We start from the raw sequence: 19333 nt of genomic DNA, 5'->3' as shown, positions 1-19333 counted from the left end.
CCAATGGGTCACTTTGATGTGTAACTCCAATCCCCAGTCACTAATTGCTATCCAATTTAAATCCCAGGATGTAGTATATGCTGGAGGAAGCTATAAAACCCTAGCAGCCTTGTTCACCAAAGATATTTATGTTCTCTCTCTTTTTTTTTTTTTTTAAATTTTTATTTATTTATGATAGTCACACAGAGAGAGAGAGAGAGAGAGGCAGAGACACAGGCAGAGGGAGAGAAGCAGGCTCCATGCAGCGGGAGCCCGATGTGGGATTCGATCCCGGGTCTCCAGGATCGCGCCCTGGGCCAAAGGCAGGCACCAAACCGCTGCGCCACCCAGGGATCCCTATTTATGTTCTCTCATTTAATCTTGCCCTTGATGATGAGGAGGAATCCTTTATCCCTCCCTTGCTCCAGGATAGTTCCAAACTTCTCAGCTATATTATATCCTTTTCTCTCTATTCTCTTTTGAGAGCATCAAAATCAGTGTAAAGAAACTCTTCTACTTCCTTTTGCATTTCATATTATCTTGACTTTTCATACATATCCTTTTATATATTACTCCATCTTCATTAGAGGATTCAGTCCCTCTTACTTCTAAATCTAACCTAGACCATTCTATTCTTGAGCCACATCCTATGTGACTTTATTCTATATTCCTTCTCTTCACATTCTTCTCCAGAACTCCAGCTTTGCTTCACACCTGACCTCTCTTAATCTTAAGAAACTTAATTTTGCTACTTCTAAATATTCATTCTTCCCCTATCTCCTTTTGATTGTCAGATTCTGCAAGCTAGCATCTCCAATTTTTTTTCTCCATGCATGTCCCTTCTTCATATCCTGCATGACACTAGTCATCCAGTGTGTGTATGGCAGAAACTCCTAAGTTCTCTTTGTTGGTTCCCATATTCAATTAAGAGACAAACTTTAGGGATCCCTGGGTGGTGCAGCGGTTTGGCGCCTGCCTTTGGCCCAGGGCGCGATCCTGGAGACCCGGGATCGAATCCCACGTCGGGCTCCCAGTGCATGGAGCCTGCTTCTCCCTCTGCCTATGTCTCTGCCTCTCTCTCTCTCTCTGATGACTATCATAAATAAATAAAAAAATTAAAAAAAAAAAAAGAGAGACAAACTTTAACTTCACTCCAGTAACAGCTCAAAAACCCATATACTTTAATTCATCTCCACGCCGCTCTGGTTCAGACTACCTCTCATCTCTGAAACAGCTCCAACACCAGTCTACAAAGCATACACATCGCCCCTATCAATACTGGTTGAGTGATTTTTACAAAACTGAAAATGACCAGGTCCCCTTCAATGGTTTCCCATTGCTCTAAGAATAAAGACAACTTTTGAACATGGTCTACAAAGCTGAGAAAAACCTGACCCATCCTAACGTCTTCATTCTCAACACATCCCAATGAATCCCCACTCTCAGCCTCACTGGCCTTTCTACCTCAGGGCCTTCACATGTGCACTGCCCTTCTCCTAAAGGGTTCTACTCTTCCTGCCAACAATTCCCTGCAGCAACCAAGCAGCTATTGTCAAATATACAACTGAAATAGCCATAAAAATTCATGAAGAGAATGAGGTTATCAGATTTAGAAGCAAAATGCTAGGGATAATAGGAAATATTTTTAAACCAGAAAAAAAAAAAAAAAAAAAACCTGTGACTTGTTTCATTAATGATTCCACTTAGTCAGCTGAGCTGGATAGAAAATGGGGCATATCTGAGATGTACCGATTATTCCAACTGGTTCCCACTGCACTCTGCGAACATTCAATATTTCTATAGTGTATGTATGGATATGTTTTCTTCTCTACATTACTAGAAGCTCCTCAAAGACATCAATCCTATGTAATACTATTGACATATAAGTCTGAAATTTTTTATTTACATATATTTTATATGTTTATATATAATACCTTTAATACATATTTTGTGCATATTATATATATATGACACATATACTTAGGCTAAGATAAAAATTCTGTTTTGTAGATTCATAAAAATACTAGTATCTGGCCATTTGGTCTGTGCAAATGATAAATAACATAGATCTTTCTGGGAATTGAAATCAGGTTATTCTTACAGCAGGTCGAGGTATGGGTTTTTGTGGTTTCTTTGAACCCAGTTTTTTCATTGCATTGTAGTATTTCTTCTGCTCTTCTGTCATAAAAATGTCTTGACCTCCAAAGTAAAAAAATAAAAGCAAAACTTGTTAAAATTATGTTCTTTTCTAACTATAAAATCCACCTCAGTATTTGTGTGGCAATTGGCTTCCATGTGCTATTCTAATATTGTCAATATCTGTATTTACTGAAATAGATGGATATATCCAATCCATAAATTATTCTGTATTAATAAATCATATTTCTATACTAAAATAGCCATACATGCTATCTGAATTAGCAATTGCTTAAAAACGTATAATAGATTAAATAAATCAGAATTCTTAAAATAATTCAGAATTTTATATTCCCTTTTTTTGCTGATTACATTTTGGAAACAAAAAGAACCAGTGTGAGATGCTTAGTTGACATTTTAGAATAAAGATAAAGTTTTAGTATACTTATCTTCTTTTTCTGTTGGTTGAAGTTATCTATGATGACACCAATGAAAAGATTCAGGGTAAAGAATGAACCAAAAATAATAAAGATGACAAAATAAAGGTACATGTACAGATTGTCTTCATACTTGGGTTGTAATTCTACCTATAAAATATTAAAGAATGATAACTATTAGAACTACTACTTGTTTTATAAAGAGGACATGAGATAATTTTCAATTCTCAAAGCATGTCTCAATTGCTGGGAATAAAAAAAAGATCAAGCATTAGACAGTTTATGAGACATCAAATCTAACATGCTCATTTTAGAGTACTGCAAGACAGTTCACTGACTAAGTGAAACAACTCATAGAAAAGTCTAGATAACGAATTAATTTCACCCAATAAATCTCCAGATTATGAATGCACTTTCCCTTATAGGCAGTCTCCCAATCTGGCATGAAAGTGAAGATTTCCCTTTCTTGCCAAAGAGATGTTTGAGTTACACTATTTTGTGTTAAAATCTTTAAGATGTATTCTCTCTGATTCAGTTTTTTCATCTGTAAAACGGAAATAAGAGAACCTTAACCTCATAGGGTCGTTGAAAAGGTTAAATATATTGATATATGAGAAGTGCTTAAAGAAACAATGCCTGACCCATCATAATTGAGAATAAATGTTTGATTTCTATTATACATTATTTTCATAGGCTAGAATTATCATTGTAGGTGAGGATATGGGTACATCTGTAGGATCATGCCTTTCTGAAAACGAATCCACAGATTCATCTTACTCAGGAGGCTTTAGGCACAGTTTCTACAACAATGATGCCCTGTCCTGTCCAGCACACTTTCGGTAAAAAAAAAAAAAAAAAGAGTGATGGTGTGAGCTTTGGCCGTTATGTATAGCTTAGGTCTCACAGGATATTGTTCTAACCAACTCAGTTAACCAGTCACAGGAGATAATGGATACAGGTAATGACCCATTGTGTCATAAAATCAATTTAGAGAGTAATTGCCAACATGATATTTTTTTTCTAATGAAACAGTAAAATGGAAAATATTACAAATATTGTAAAAGTACCTACTCTTTGATGAGATTTTTATTTCATTTATGTGTGTGTATAGTGAACAGTGATATAAAATGATATTTTTAAACATTTAAAATTAAATACAATACATACAGAAAAGTGCATAATATATAAGTGTAAAATGTATTCAACTGAAACATTCAATTATGTGTCCATTTCTACAACTTTTGAGTTGTTTCCAGTATTTTACTAGTTCAAAAAGTTACGTTCATTCTTGTACATTAGATTCTGTTATGCATGTGCACAAGTTTTTATAGGATATATTGTTAAAAATGAAATTGTAGGGTAAAAGGATATCATGAATTTTATTGAATGTGATAATGCCCAACTTTTTAAAAGAAATATTTATCCATATTTTTCTGTCAGCATTGCATAAGAGTTCTTATTGCTTTTTATCCTTGACAATACTTAGTATTGTCATGCTTTTTAATATTGCCAAAGAGGCAAATGTATAGTTAATATCACATTTTGGTTTAAATTTGCACTTCTCTGATAATTATTGAGAGTAAGAGCAAGCATTACTTTTTGTAATTTTTAGTGTCTACTTGTATTTCATCATTTGTAAAGTGCTTGAACACTGGGGAGTCACATAACAGACTACTGTCCACTAAGTTACTAAGGAGGACACTGAAAGAAAGTTGCATATCAGGTTGTTGCTAAGGAAAGTAGGAAGAATTCTAAATGAATTCATCAAGACAGGTAGGAAACTATTACAGAAGAAAGTGGTTATAAGCCCATTGCTTGTGGTGAGTTCAAAAATGGGTACTACCACTTAACACATTGATCCTCTTTGCTTCAGTAGTGAAATGCAGTTAATATCAACTACACAATAACACTATTATTTAAGGTTAAGTGGGATATAATAAGAAAGCCCTTTGCAAAGTGAGTAGTAATATGTAGAAAGTTATTATTATTGCTCAAAAAAGCATATAACTGGGATTCCTGATAGTACTCACAAGAGATACAGTGAAGGGCTTTTAGTTTTCATGCTCTCTCTCTATTTAACAAGGTAACAGCAACAACAACAACAACTCAGGAATTTTTTCTCAGTTACCATCCAGTTATTGGTGCTAGGAAAACAACAATTTAAATTTAATTACTATGCTCTGGCAAATTACCAGAAGCCAATCTCCTTTTTACCAAAATGTGATTTCCTCCCCCATTGTTAAATATTAGTGAAAATTGTACAAAATTTTCAAAAGTGCTGAGGTGTGTAAGGCAGACTGTGAAGGCCCCTTCCTTCTATCACAAAAATCTCACTCCTCAGAGAGAAACACTGTAAAGTTTTTGTTTGCTTTCTGTTTGTTTTTCTGTCATTAGTCAGATTCTTACTATTAAAAAGGGAAGATAAAAAGATGGAAGAAATCTGTGACAGATGAAGAAAGTGCATGTTGAGGGCTCGTAACACACAAATGGCCAAAACTATCAGAGCCAAAAATAAAATGCTTAATTTTGCAAAATCAACAATTTTTTAAGTGGCAGGTGCCATGCTAGATACCAGAAAAGTTGTGTTAGAAGATTTACAGTGAGTAGAGAAAAATACTCAAATCAAATTTTGGAAGAAATAATGCAAGGTAGAGTATTTTATTTTGGTAATATGGATGTTTTCTATAAATTGGCCCATTGTTTTATTTATTAGTAAATTACAACACTGTGGAAATAGTCATTGGATCAAATCAATCTTCCCTCTAAACAACTTACATTTCGTGAATCAACAGCTGCATACATGATGTCCATCCATCCCTTAAATGTGGCCTGTAAAAAAGGCATACCATTTAATTTTTCCCCCACAAATTATAATCTTAGAAAAGACATTAAGTATCAGATGACCAATTCAATCATTCAAAAACACATATATAAAAGTTTGGAGTTAGTATTTAAAGTCTGGGCAAAGTTTTTAGATGCATGGAAAATATTTCAATTTTATATTCTTCTATAAGTCTATAATTAAATTATGATAGATTATAACAATATGCTATGATAAAAACAGTTATCAACAATTTTTGACTGATATACCCATAGGAATATAACATGAAATTTGATAAAATAGCTCCATGTATATAGTACTAGCATCAGCCAAATTGAAAAATATGCTGCATTGTTTGATCTTAATGCTTTCCATTCTACTTATTTTTTTTAAATGGTATTATCACCAATCACTAATCATGATGATTTGTTCTTGAAAAATCTCCATATTGTTGATTATACTATTTTGAGGCAACTATTCCATAAGATGAAGTAGTTGCATAATCTGAGAACAAACATATTCAACTGCAACTTACTCTTAAATATTTGTGGTTTTTATGCAGACACAGCACACCTAAAAACAAGTTTTACACATTTGTTTTCAGTTCCTTAGGGCCACAGGATCTATCCCCCCTATATTCATACAGAATTGGGTATCGTGTAGGTGGATCATCTCAGGGAGTGGTTAGTTGAGAAGTTGAATGGATTTTTATGAATTTTTAACAGACATAATAGACTTGATAGAAGATTTTTATTTCCAGGAGAGCAATCTCCCTATCTGAAGGGGTCAAGCAGTTGGCAGGAATGGCAGGAATCAGAATAAGTTTCTGTGCAACAGATGTAAAGGTGGGGAGTTTGGTTATGGTGGTGGTGAAAGTTGGGTGGATGAAGATTTGATGAGGGTTTGATGCTATCTGGTAGCTGAGGAGTGCAGAAATTGACTCCTCCTCCTACCCACACACTTCTCCAACCCCACCCTAGCGCCAGTGCCTCTATGTTGTTCAGAATAGGGATGGGGTAAGAGAGTGGGAACCTATACAGGAATCTCGGTAACAAAGGACTGGTGCTGGGGTAGCTAATGCATAGTGTGAAGAACCATGAACTTTGTAGACCTGTCCAGTTACCAGCATGATGCAGAAAAGGCAGTCCAGCAAGGATGAGAAAGAGAGAAAGAGTCTAGGCAGGTGGACTTGAGGAAGTATGTACTTGAAAATACTAAGAGAAAAGATTTCAGATTCATGTTAATAATACATCACAGAGAACAATAAAGTGGTTACTTACTACTTGAAGCAGAGAAAGATATCCAAGTCCTACATTATCAAAGTTTACTTTCACATTTTTCCACCTGGCAGTTTGATTGCTCTCTATGAGGGCTTTACATTCGCTGTAGTTGTTGACCACACTTACGTCAAACATTTCTCCAGTGGTGTAGTTAATACAATGGTAAAACTTGCCAGCGAAAAGATTTACTCCCATGATGCTGAATATTAGCCAAAAGATAAGACAAACCAGGAGCACATTCATTATGGATGGAATGGCTCCTAGAAGAGCATTGACAACAACCTGGCATAGAAGTGAGAAGGGAAAATAAGGGAAAAAGAACAACAGTCAAACAATAGAAATATATCTGTCCCTAAAGTTAAATATTGGGCAGAAGCTAGTATCCGGTAGCTCCAATAAAAAATTTTACAATTACAAGTTCAGAATTGTATAAAATATATTTTATATTGCAGAACACTTTCTCAAGAAGTAAGAACATACACAGCACATTTTCATCAAAGAATGGAACTAATTATAAATGCACGTCGTGACATGGCAATAGAAGCAGTGTCAGCATGTGAATATCACAGTTTCTAAGAATTTGCAAACCATTAAAATTTATTATTCAAAACCTGAAGGTAAAAGAGAACAATACTTCAGGGTCAATTTCCAGGGCAAAAGAGAACACTATTAATAATTATTCTGAGAAAGCAAGTATCAGCCAGGACCATCCTAAGCAGTGTGGTCTAGGGTCACGTTATGCATGATAAGTCGGGAGCAAAGAGATCGGAGCATGGAATTTGAACATGTAACAAGGAGAAAATGGTTTGGAAGTCAGGAACTCCATGTTCCAGTTTCCATCACAAATTAGCTGTGCGCCTTTGGGCAAGTTATTTCATTCTTCCAATCCTCCTTTTGGGAATCCCTTTCAGAAGAAAATTTTCATAAAGCATTGCAATTTGAGCCCAAGGTTTTGACTTAATGGATTTGTTACTTGCAGCTTTCTCAATTAACTAGGGCTTTCAGAAAACATTTTTCAGCACTTTTTAAAATTACCCCTCAAGCAAATATTTAGCTAAAAATCTTGTTCTGTGCAAGTGCATCTAACCTACAATCAGAGATAAACTATCAATGAACAGGCATGTAAAATATAAGAAATACATGCATCAATCTTCCTCAAATCCTTTATGGGATAAAAAGTACATACAAACACATATGTACATACACACATAAAAACATACGAGTAACGATATCTTACAACAACAATACCAAAGGGTACTTGGCAAAAGGCACAACTCATTTACAAATTGGCACCTGGAAGATAATATTTTGAAGTATTTTTAAATGAAAGTAACTTTTAAAGAACTTATTACACTGTTACTATGAGAACGTCAACTCTGATAATTCAGAGGTACTTGTAGACTTGACAGTTTATTTTTAAGTTCCCTACAAAGAATGTTCTGCCAATGAGAGGAGATTCTGGTTAACAGAGTTAAAAAAAAAAAAAAACTGGATAGCGAAGAATAAAACATGTGTTTTCTAAGATTGCGAGATGTATGGAAGGAATTCTAGGAATTTAGGTTCCTAGTCCTTATCTATGCAAATTTGATACAGAAAATATGAGAATTATTCTAGTGTGAAAGTTTCATTGCCCTTTTAAAATTAAAACTACTACCGTAAAAACAGCGATTTAAATTGACGAAGTGAAAAGAATTTAACCGCTAATGATCCCTTTCTATGTAGCCATGAGCACACACACCTACACACATCATTGATTTCTGGTTTCTGTTTGCACCATTCAGAGAAGGTCCCCAAGTAACTATTTTCCAATTATCAGAAAAAGCATAATTTTATAAAAGTTTCTTTTAAAATAGCTAAATCCACAGAGACAGGATGTCATCTTTTCCTCTGTGCTGAGGGTGTGTGGTTTTGTGCCCCAGGGGATGACAAACAGCAGCACAAATTCCTCCTGGTTCCTTTGCACCACCTTCTAAGTGAGTATTAGATTTCCACAGCTGACCTACTTTTTAGCCACCTCAGCCTGTGTTTGAAAGTTAAAGGGCCAGATTCCGGTTTAAAAGTCTCAAACACATCATATGGAGCAATGAAGTAATGATGAGGAGTTCTTCAGGGTTTTAAATTACAGTGGGTGGAATTTCCCGCACATTTACAAACGGAATGAACATAACTAATTTTGACTCACATCGGAAGTCTATGCAACATGATAGAGATTTCCCACAGAGTGAAAAATCTACTTAGAAGCAATCTAATTGTTTCTAATTAGAAGCAATCACTTAGGCACTCTATTCTGAGTGTCTCCAACGGTGTGTCACCTTTACGGATGTCTGACAAATATTGATTGATCGGTTATGTCAGTATGAATGTATAAGATATAAATTCTCCATGGATTTCGAATTTCTGAGGTACAGAATGTCAATCTGTTCTGTTCTAATTCCAGTAAATTCTAAGGCATGCAGTCTTACCCTCATTCCTTCAAACCGGGATAGGGCTCTCAATGGCCTCAGAGCTCTGAGTGTCCTGAGGGATTTGATGGCGCCAAGTTCTGAGTAACCCAAGGCGTTTGCAGTCAAGCTAACCAATGAGACCTATACAGAGAAAGCAACACAATTTTCTCATTTACAGACAAAAATGCTTACCCTGTTCAACCTCGCTCTGTGCAATAAACCAGTAGTTCTCAACCTTTAGTGAGTATCAAAATCACCTGGGGGGTTTGTTGAAAACCCAGATTACTGGCAGAGTCTGGTTCAGATTTGGAGCAGGGCCTGAGAATCTGCATTTTGTCAAGTTCCCACGTAAGGCTAAAGGTACTGGTCTGTGAACCAATTTGAGAACCACTACCATAAACTTAGGAGCTATACGTGTTTTCCTTTCAAGATTCTTGACAAGAACAGGTTTGTTTGTTGTTGTTGTTGTTGTTTTTATAAATTAAATGTAAAACAAGAAAAGGAATGCCATTGGAATGCAATCTTCATCTACAGATCTGTAAACCTTTATCATCTCTCATATTATTTAGCAGACCTGAAAGGAAGATGATTAAAACTTAGTGCACAGGTGAACTAAGCAAACCACTGGCAAATCTGAACACAAACACATCTGGAAAGATCTAGGCCTCTGACTAGTGGCTTTGTCTTTCTGTCAACTTTAGTATGAGGGCATCAAACCATGAACTAGGTCAAATTAAAATAACCCCCCACTCCCCCCAAAAAAAGAAAAATTGCAATTTTAGTATGACTAATTAAAAATTGCCAGAACAATGTTTTCAGTCATTTCTACAGAGGACTAATATAGTTAATAGAAGCTCTAAAACCTCAACTGTAAAGGAAAAGAACTGTCATAGGTAGCACAGTAATGTCTGATTTCCTCTGAAAATACATAGAAAACTCTTTAAAACTACATAATATAAGAAAAAGTATTTTGTCCTTGAGGACATTTGAATTTCAAAAGCAATAAATAGAAGTAGATGTGCAACATAGCTTTTATGAGAATGTTGCTAATGGATATTGAAAAATATTTTTAAGAAAAAGAAAGCACAGAAAATTTTTACAACAAAACTTATTCAAACTAATCTTGCACATGTAATGTGAAATAGAAAAAAAAAAACCCTAAATTTGGCAAAAAAAAAAAAAATGAGCTACAAAAATTTATCTTAAGTGGTTTATATATTTTTCCTAAAATCTAAACTTTTAATTTTAGGCCTTGTGAGCTCTCTTTTCAATGACAACTGAAAAATAAAGTTCCTGGATTATCATTTGTTGTGAAGATTTTCTGTATATAAGATATGAGGACCTGGGCCCTTTATATTCCCTGAAGACAGAATCAAAAAGAAATAGGCATACATTAAAGGATGAAGGATACAAGTAGGACGTAAGAAAAAAAATTCTGAACAGGGGCAGTATTTATTGGCTAACTAAAAGAAGTAGCAAAACACCCAATTATATGTGACTTGAGTAGCTAAATGTGAGAAGGAGATACATTTATGCTTTCTCTTTTTCCTGCAGCCATCACCTAATTGGTCTTTGGTCTCTAAAAAAATCCCCTTTCTATTCCATCATTTACAACTGCACCAAATTTCTCTCCCTAAAAGAGTGAGCTTTTCTTGTCACTTTCCATAGATAATGCTTCAGTGGCTTCTTTAACTAGAATAGAGGCTTACCTCTTTTTGGATGGCATCATGGGTTCTTTAAACTCTTCTCTAATTCATCTTTCTTAGCTTGTCATCCAATCAGAAAACACTTTCAGTCGCCCTGTGGCACTGTTCTTACCTTCTAGGATTATTTGTTTCTTGAACAGGCCCTGCTTGGCATGCATTGGTGTATTTATGCTTTGGTGTCCCTCCCCTGATGTGTACTTACTGACATTCTCATCTCTCAAACTCCAGCTCACGCAGTGCTTCCCCACAAAGCCTTGCCTCCTTCCTTACCCAAGTGAGTGGCACTTCTAATACAGATGTCATCTCCTTGTAAACATATCTATCCTCACTAGTCTACTGTAAACTCCCACAAGCCAGGAAAATGACATTCATATTTGTATCTTCCACAACAAAATAGGTGATCAAGAATATGTTTGATATAAAGCAAAGTATTGATGAGTTTAATACTGTCATAATAATTTTCTTAAGTCTAAGAAAGTAAATATCAGGAGAGGCTCAGTAATATGAGCATCAGCTACAGGGCAACCAGATTTCTCCTAAGAATTTCTTTATATTCAGGTCATATTGATTTACTAGCCTTTAATTTTACACAGATACATTATACATCAGATATTTTTATTATAAATTTACCAATGTATTATAACCACATATAGAAAGTAAAGAAAATTATCATCCGTAATCCAATTATACAAATAAAAGAATGGGGGCAGCGTCGGTGGCTCAGTGGTTCAGCACCACCTTCGGCCCAGGGTGTGATCCTGGAGTCCCGGGATCGAGTCACACATTGGGCTCCCTGCATGGAGCCTGCTTCTCCCTCTGCCTGTGCCTCTGTCTCTCTCTCTGTGTCTCTCAAGAGTAAATAAATAAATCTTTAAAAAAATTATAAAAAATAAAATAAAAGAATGGTTATAGTCTTGGTATATTTTTCCATTGTGTAATATCCAATCTCATGCAGTCTTAAGTATTTATTTATTTATTGTCTTCTTTTATTGCCAGAAAACTTTTAATGTAATTCTGCATGTAGCCTTTATATATTATATTTAATAGTATATTTGCTATAGGCAGATTAGGAAAAAATATAACAAAGATATTATTCTCTCTTAAATTCAAAGAACTCCCTTTTCCTCATAATTTGTTTCTTCGGTTTGGTGATCAGAAAGTTCATATTGGATTAAAAGTTGATATTTTTTCATTTGAAACTGTAAAAAGTAACTTTCTCGATGAAAGAGTCCATTTTTTTTATTTTGCTAGCATGATATGCAAACTTTACATATCAAAATATTTCAAGTTAAAAGTATGCAATTTCCAAGGAATTACAATCAACAGAATATCATCTTAAAATGCACTACTTAGCACATTGTGCTTTCTTGCAGATTCCAGCATCTTCCCCCTCCTTTGTTGGCTGTGAACATCATCCTGTCACCTCCCCCATGTGCCTTTCCCCTGTCCCCACTGGCTTACCTAGTCTTTTCTAGACACATCTTTAAGTTTCTTTTTATTCCATGTCAATGGACTACTAATTTAAAAGGTATTTAAGAAGTAAATCTCCAGAACTAAATGAAGTGATTTTTAATTTTTTTGTTAAGATTTTATATTTGTGAATAAAAGGTGAGATCTTTCTCAAAATTGTCCATCAGAAATCAGAGAGAAATCTTGTATTCTATTTTTTAAAGATTTACATTCGGGTAATCTATCTTACTTTCTTTTCACCACCAGTACAGTTTAATAAAACCTTTAAATAACTGGCCCAGGACAATCTATTTCAGTCATAGAACCATCATACAATTAAGAAGTGTGTCTCCTGCTTTTTTGACTTTCAAGTTTCTTTTTAATTAGTAACCCATCTGTGGGACAAACACTTCTCAATAGGCTCTGGTGATGACAAAAATACTAATGTCAAAAATAACTGTAACGAATTTAAATATAGTTATTGTGTCAAAGGTAAGGGTGAAAACAGTAAAACTTCTACATTAATATATTATTCTATATAATTTGGTATTTAAATATTAATTTGAAATGAAATCAGTAAATACAGTAAGGCAGCATTTGGTTGTTTCACCTATTAAAGCATATGAATTTAAATCAGTAAAAACATTTTGGAGTATCTTGGGAAAATGGGAATCGTCATTTATATTTACATGGAGCATTTACTGAGTGCCTACTATGTGCCAGGCACCATTGCTAGAACTATCATCAGATGCCAATGGAAGGAAATACAAAAGTGCAGAACACTCACGTCAACAATCAGGAAATCCAGCCAGCACCAGGCATTGGTGAAATACATTTGAAAACCATATGCGACCCACTTGAGAAGCATTTCCAGAATGAATATGTAAGTGAAAACTTTGTCGGCATATTCTAACATGGTCTTAATGGTTTTTCGCTGCTCAATATATATATCTTCAAAGGCCTGTAAGGGAGAAAATTCCATGGAATTTCATTGTTATAAACTATCTCTCATTGATGTCTTAATAGAGGAAACTCGCTGCAAGCCTCTCCTCAGGTGCCTGTGTCTGGAAGGCTTCGTGTTCCCCATGGTGGCATCGTGTTTGTGGTTACCTGCATGCACACTTCAGTCAACCAACACATTCAAATAATGTTTAAATTAGGGTGTCAGGTTATCCCAAAGAGCTTAAAAATCTTGAGAGACTGTCAGGTGCTTCTCTCTACAGCAGGAGGCAGAAAGTCTTGGGTGAGTATCTGCTTTGTTCATTATGCAAGAATGTTTTCTCTCAGTAATGCAGATATAAGGCAAAGAGACAACACCCCACCCCCACTTCCTTAGTCTGAGAGGAAAGAGGAACAGAGGATTATCACTTTCTCCTCTTTATTTCTCCCACTCAACCTGGGCACGTGTGTGATGCATATCTGGAAGCTCCCTCTGCATCATTTTGCAGAGTTCTTGGGACAGTTTGGGGAATTCATTTTCAGGAGCCTCTGGGTGTTCTGGAATGAAAAGATCATTTCTCTAATTCAGTCCTCTTATAGACAAAAAGTATTAGGATAACTTGGTGGTCTGGATTAAGAACAAAAGAAAAATTTCTTTTTTGGAGAAAAGGATCTGGGCTTGTGATCAGGGCACAAGGGCCTCAAGTTTTTTTAGCTTAATTTATAGCTGAAGCTGAAGCTCCTCAGAAGCCAGGCATTGCACCAGCATGTTGATGCACTTTGGTGAGCTTTCACTGGGTAAAACTGAGAAGCAAGAGCTAAGACAGCAAAGGTATTAGTTACTGGTGGGACTGCAGAGTTCCCTCTCTGTTGGCATTAAAAACAAAGGGCTGCCTTCTTTGTTCAAGTGTATGGCAAGATGCAGGATTCTTAGTCAAATCAGAGACAGGTTTAGAGGCATTCAGATGCAAGGCTAAAATCCAAATGAAATCAAGTCACCAAACCCTGTAATGACTAACTGAAAAACACAAAAGAAATACAGCCATATTTGTATCACCAAATGGGAAAATGGGTCACACTATTTTCATATGTTAATTCATATTTTGACCAAACTGACCCTTCCATTGAATGAAATCGGACATAAGTTTTAATGCTTTCACTTTGCTACTAGTCAGTAATTAAGTCAGTCTACTATTTGCCACTCACTGTGATTGGCATTAGTGAATCAGCATGAACAAGACAAGTGAATTCCCTGCAAAATGAAGCTTATGTTAAGCAGTTTGATATTTAGCTGATAATCTCATGTCTGCATAATGACTCTTATAAGAACTCCTCTGATGACTCAAAGTCAGAAATATCTTTCTTTCAATATTATAAGAAACCACACTTACCTGAGTTTGATTCACCTACTCCATAGCCAACAAAAATTGCTATTTACTGAGGCTCACACTGTGCTAAGAATATCACATGTCTCTTACTTCACAAGCACCATGTTAAAGAAACATTTAATGAGAGGTTAAATTGAGGCAGAAGATAAAGAGTTTCAGTAAAGAAGATCATACATCACCTACCAGTGCCCCACTGCTGAGAAGAATCATGAAGACAATGAAAGTTTCAAACCAGTTGTGCTCCACTATCTTATAGCAAGTTTTTCTCAAGTTCCACCAGAGCTTCCCTTTGCCTTCTTCTATGCTTATCTGACAACACTTGAACTTCCGTACACAGTCTACAATAAGTCAAAGTAAATGAAGAAAAAATAATTACTCTTTGATTATATTGGTATTGGTAGGGGACTCATCTACGTTATCTGATACATTGTAAATAACTTTTTAAAGATGGCTTCCACTTACACAAATAGAAATCATCTGTAAGTTTTTTAAATCGTTCATTCAACAAATATTTTTTATGTATATGTGATTATTGTAATGGATTATATTACATCAGAAAAACATACAGAAAAACAAAAAGAAAAATAAAATCTCCAAAGGTTGATATTTTTATCTTATCCTTGTCCTATGATTCCATTTATATATGGACATTTGAATCTAAATAGTTCACTTAATAGTATAATATATACATTTCCCTTTTACTGTAAGTAAATTGAACTGTGAAAAGTTGCACAATATTTTCTAAATAAGATTACCAGACTTAACCAGAATTTATATAATTATTCCACTATTATTGAATATGTTGCTTTAATTCTGGCTTTTTTCAACAATATCATAAACACCTTTGTGTAATTTGTAGGATTACTAGCCCAAAGGCATATCAACAAATATCTATTGAATATTTGTTGCATTCAAGGAATTGTACTGGACAAATAATAATATTAGAATGAGTAAACTATTAGAGTTTAGACTAATAAACTAATAGAGTAATATTAGTATTATTCTAATAAATAATATTAGAATGAGTAAATGAGTAAAAGATAAATAGTCTTTCTATTAAAAAGTGTGCATTTTAGGGGTGTTTGGCCGGGGGGGGCGGTTCCTGGGTGATTCACTTGGTTAAGCATCTGTCTTTGGTTCAGGTCGTGATCCCAAGGTTCTGGGATCAAGCCCTATGTTGGGCTCCCTGCTCAGCAGGGAGTCTGCTTCTCCCTCTGCCCTTCCCCCTACTGGTACTCTGTCTTTCTCTCTCAAATAAATAAATAAAATATTTTTAAAAAGGGGGGGGGCGCCTGGGTGGCTCAGTCCGTCAAGCATCTGCCTTCACCTTAGGTCATGATCCCAGGGCCCTGGGATGAGCCCCCTGTCAGGTTCCCTGCTCAGCGGGAGTTTGCTTCTCTCTCTCTCTCTCTCTCTCTCTCTGCCTCTTCCTCCTCCCCTTTTGCTCTCTGTAAATAAAATCTTTAAAAAAGGAGTGTGCATTTTAAGTAGGAGAATTTTGCTCACAAATTCTATAGTTATAGAAAGCAAAAAAATCATAAATTAAACAGGGTGCTTGAAGAGTTGATTGGTAGAGATTAATTTCTGATATTGAGCTTTATAGAAGAAATGAATTTAAGGTTAGGCAGTGAGGGATATGTAAGAACAGGTCTGGAGCTGGAAAGGAATGGAGAAATAATGACATCAGTAAAACTTAATGATAGGTCTAGAAGTTGCATGAGGAGAGAATTAGCAGTCAAGATTAGAAAAAAACAGAGCCAATCTGAAAAAAGGACCTGAGTGAGTCAACTGGAAAATTTAGATTTTATATGCTGTCCGATGAGTAAAACACTGAAGGATTTATTTGAGAGTTGTGGAGATTTACCTGATAAGAACACTGATTTAGAATGATTCCTGCCTATACAAGGCACTGGATGGATAGAAAAAAAAGAAGTAGAAAAATAAGAGTCCATGAGACTCAATCAATTGAACACTAAGAAAGTAAAAACAAGGGTAATAGAGGTGACAGTGGTCAGGAATCAGAAGATACTATAGAGCTGATAGGACCTGGCAGCACACAGAATAGGGGGAGACTGGGGGGTGGGAAAGAGATGAGTTATGAGATAGGGTTTTAATCATGAAGAGGGCTCTGTTGAATGAGTGGAAAAATAGAAACCTCATCTTGAAAAGAGTATAGTATTTTACTGTATAAATATTTATCAGGGCAGCCCGGGTGGCTCAGCGGTTTGGCGCCGCCTTCAGCCCAGGGCCTGATCCTGGAGACCGGGGATTGAGTCCCATGTCAGGCTCCCTGCATGGAGCCTGCTTCTCCTTCTGCCTGTGTCTCTGCCTCTCTCTGTGTGTGTCTCTCATGAGTAAATAAATGAAATCTTTTTTTAAAAAAAATTTATCAGATGCTACTTTATAATGCCACTCAGCCAGATCATATCTTTGTTTCATGAAAATTAATGATGTGTTATAAAATGTTATTAGCTTCTCAACTAATAAATAAATAGCATTGTATTTATTGTTTCTTTGAGGGCAAGATATTTTTTCATATTCCCAAGAGATCAAGACTTACATGCCCTGAAAATATTCATTGTATTAAATTAAATGGAATAAATTCGTTTTTTTTTTTTTCTCTACAGAGGATATGAGATGAAAAGAACAGTTTAACAGGAAAAGATCAATTTTAGCAGGAATGATGAATGCCAAATTTGAGGCACTGGTTTATTTCTGAGAAGAAAGGAAGAAAATGAGATAAGGAAGGGGAACAAAATGGGCCTAATCTGTTTTTGTTTTATTCTTAAATAAAAAATCTGAAACAAATACGACAAAAGTATTCAAAGTGTTAAAGTTGGTTGGCAGACATCTATGTATTATTCATTATTATTTTTTACAATGTTAAATTATTCTATATCCTATATAGAATATAGAATATAGTATTTCATACTTAATTTTTTTAAACTTTACAAATGACAAATGTTGATAATACCATAATTATTATTACATAATTACTTATTATTTCCTTATTATTATAGTATATATGTATATATTACCACCCTAAAAATGAGCTGGTAAAAAATTGTCTGGTAAAAAGTAAAAGATAATACCACAAAAATTATTTTTGTGATATACCATTAGAATGTTTCATGAAGTCATTTATTCTTTTTTTTATTTTTATTTCTTTTTCTTATTTTTTTTTTATTTATGATAGTCACACACAGAGAGAGAGAGGCAGAGACATAGGCAGAGGGAGAAGCAGGCTCCATGCACCGGGAGCCCAACGTGGGATTCAATCCCGGGTCTCCAGGATCACACCCTGGGCCAAAGGCAGGCGCTAAACCGCTGTGCCACCCAGAGATCCCCATTTATTCTCCCATAATCAAGTAACTGCATTGGAATGTATGCAGACTTTTTGAAGAAAATAGTAGAGTGACTTCCCTCATTAATTAAGCTGAACAAATAGCTCTCCCTCTGAAATTATTTAAAAATTGACAATTAATATTTAGGTATTTATTTGCATTAAATGTATTAAAGTCCAAAATCAATAGGTATATGCAGCTTCACCTTCTGTAACAACCTTGAAAGAATCCATTGACATCAACTGTGATCTCTAACATCTGTGCAATTTTATATTCTAAAATTTGCTTAAAGTTTAAATTAAAACAGCTTTAGTGTTCTTAATGTAAACATGCATAACCCAAGTGAAACACTTCTAGAATTAGTTGTATTAAAATTGCATTCCTAGTAACAATTTGAGGTGGTCACTTTTTTTATTTTATTTATTTATTTATTTTAAGATTTATTTATTCATTTTAGAGGTGGGGAGGGGCAGAGGGAGACAGAGAATTCCAATCAGACTCCATATTGAGTGTGGAGCCTGAAGCAGGGCTTGATCTCACAACCCTGAGATCACGACCTGAACCAAAATCAAGAGTTGGACACTTAACTGACTGAGCCACCCAGGCGTCCCTGAAGCAGTCACTATTTGTAAAATAAACTTGTACTTAAGCAACTGCTATATGGTATTGATTTGAGTCTAAGACATGATATGCATTATTAAATAGCTGTTAACTAAAAAATGAATTAAATGTGAAGTGATATCCAGAGTTTTAGAGAAATGCTTCTATACCTACAACAGGGATTTATATAAGAAATGAAAAGAATTGCATATCTTGTGCTATTGTACTAAATTTTTCTGCCTCTTCAATCATTAATGGTACATTCCCACACAGTGTGGATTGGCCAAGTGACTTCGCTTTGGTGAACAGGACAGAAGCAACACTGACATAAGAAGAGACTTGGTGGTTAGGTTTCCTCTCTCGCTACTGTGCCTTCACCCCCAAGAAGATGCCTGGCCAGTGTGGAGGACAGGATAAGAGTGGAGTGGAGCTGAGTCAGCCCAACAGTCCATCCCCAACCTCAGGCTCAGAAGAGAGCCTATCCAAGATCAGCAAAACCATCTAACTGGCCATGGACTTGTGAGCAAAAATACATGTTTTTTTGCTATATGCTAAGAAGTTTTGGGTTGTTGGATATACAGCATTATTGTTCAAGAGAACTGATCCATACATCAAATTACACACTTTTAGCTTTCTTTAGAAAATCCTCAATATTATTGCCCCAATGGCATGGTGTCCCATATTATACAACAATATCATGTTCTGGCATTTCATTATCTATTATCTACTATCATTCAGAGCTAGTAAAAATGTTAATCCTGACAGATACAAGTAACCATTACTCACGGACAGTTTTAAATGTACACTTAA

The 19333-nt window shown here is 35.3% G+C and overlaps 1 protein-coding gene across 2 annotated transcripts in view; it reads right to left on the bottom strand.

Moving 5' to 3' along the window:
• LOC121471826 (sodium channel protein type 2 subunit alpha) overlaps nucleotides 1–19333 on the bottom strand; it is a 209607-nt gene that overhangs the window by 5609 nt on the left and 184665 nt on the right. For both annotated transcript variants that reach the window (XM_041722667.1, XM_041722668.1), the window contains exons 19-25: nucleotides 14763–14917; nucleotides 13040–13213; nucleotides 9116–9238; nucleotides 6654–6935; nucleotides 5328–5381; nucleotides 2565–2702; nucleotides 2081–2185 (exon numbers count right to left, since the gene is read on the bottom strand). In XM_041722667.1, coding sequence (XP_041578601.1) covers nucleotides 2081–2185; nucleotides 2565–2702; nucleotides 5328–5381; nucleotides 6654–6935; nucleotides 9116–9238; nucleotides 13040–13213; nucleotides 14763–14917 — 1031 coding nt within the window. The remainder of the gene's footprint in view (nucleotides 1–2080; nucleotides 2186–2564; nucleotides 2703–5327; nucleotides 5382–6653; nucleotides 6936–9115; nucleotides 9239–13039; nucleotides 13214–14762; nucleotides 14918–19333) is intronic.

This window comes from Vulpes lagopus, chromosome 11, assembly GCF_018345385.1.
Source record: "Vulpes lagopus strain Blue_001 chromosome 11, ASM1834538v1, whole genome shotgun sequence".
NCBI classification, from domain to species: Eukaryota; Metazoa; Chordata; class Mammalia; order Carnivora; family Canidae; genus Vulpes; species Vulpes lagopus.
This window is presented reverse-complemented; position numbering and strand designations above follow the sequence as displayed.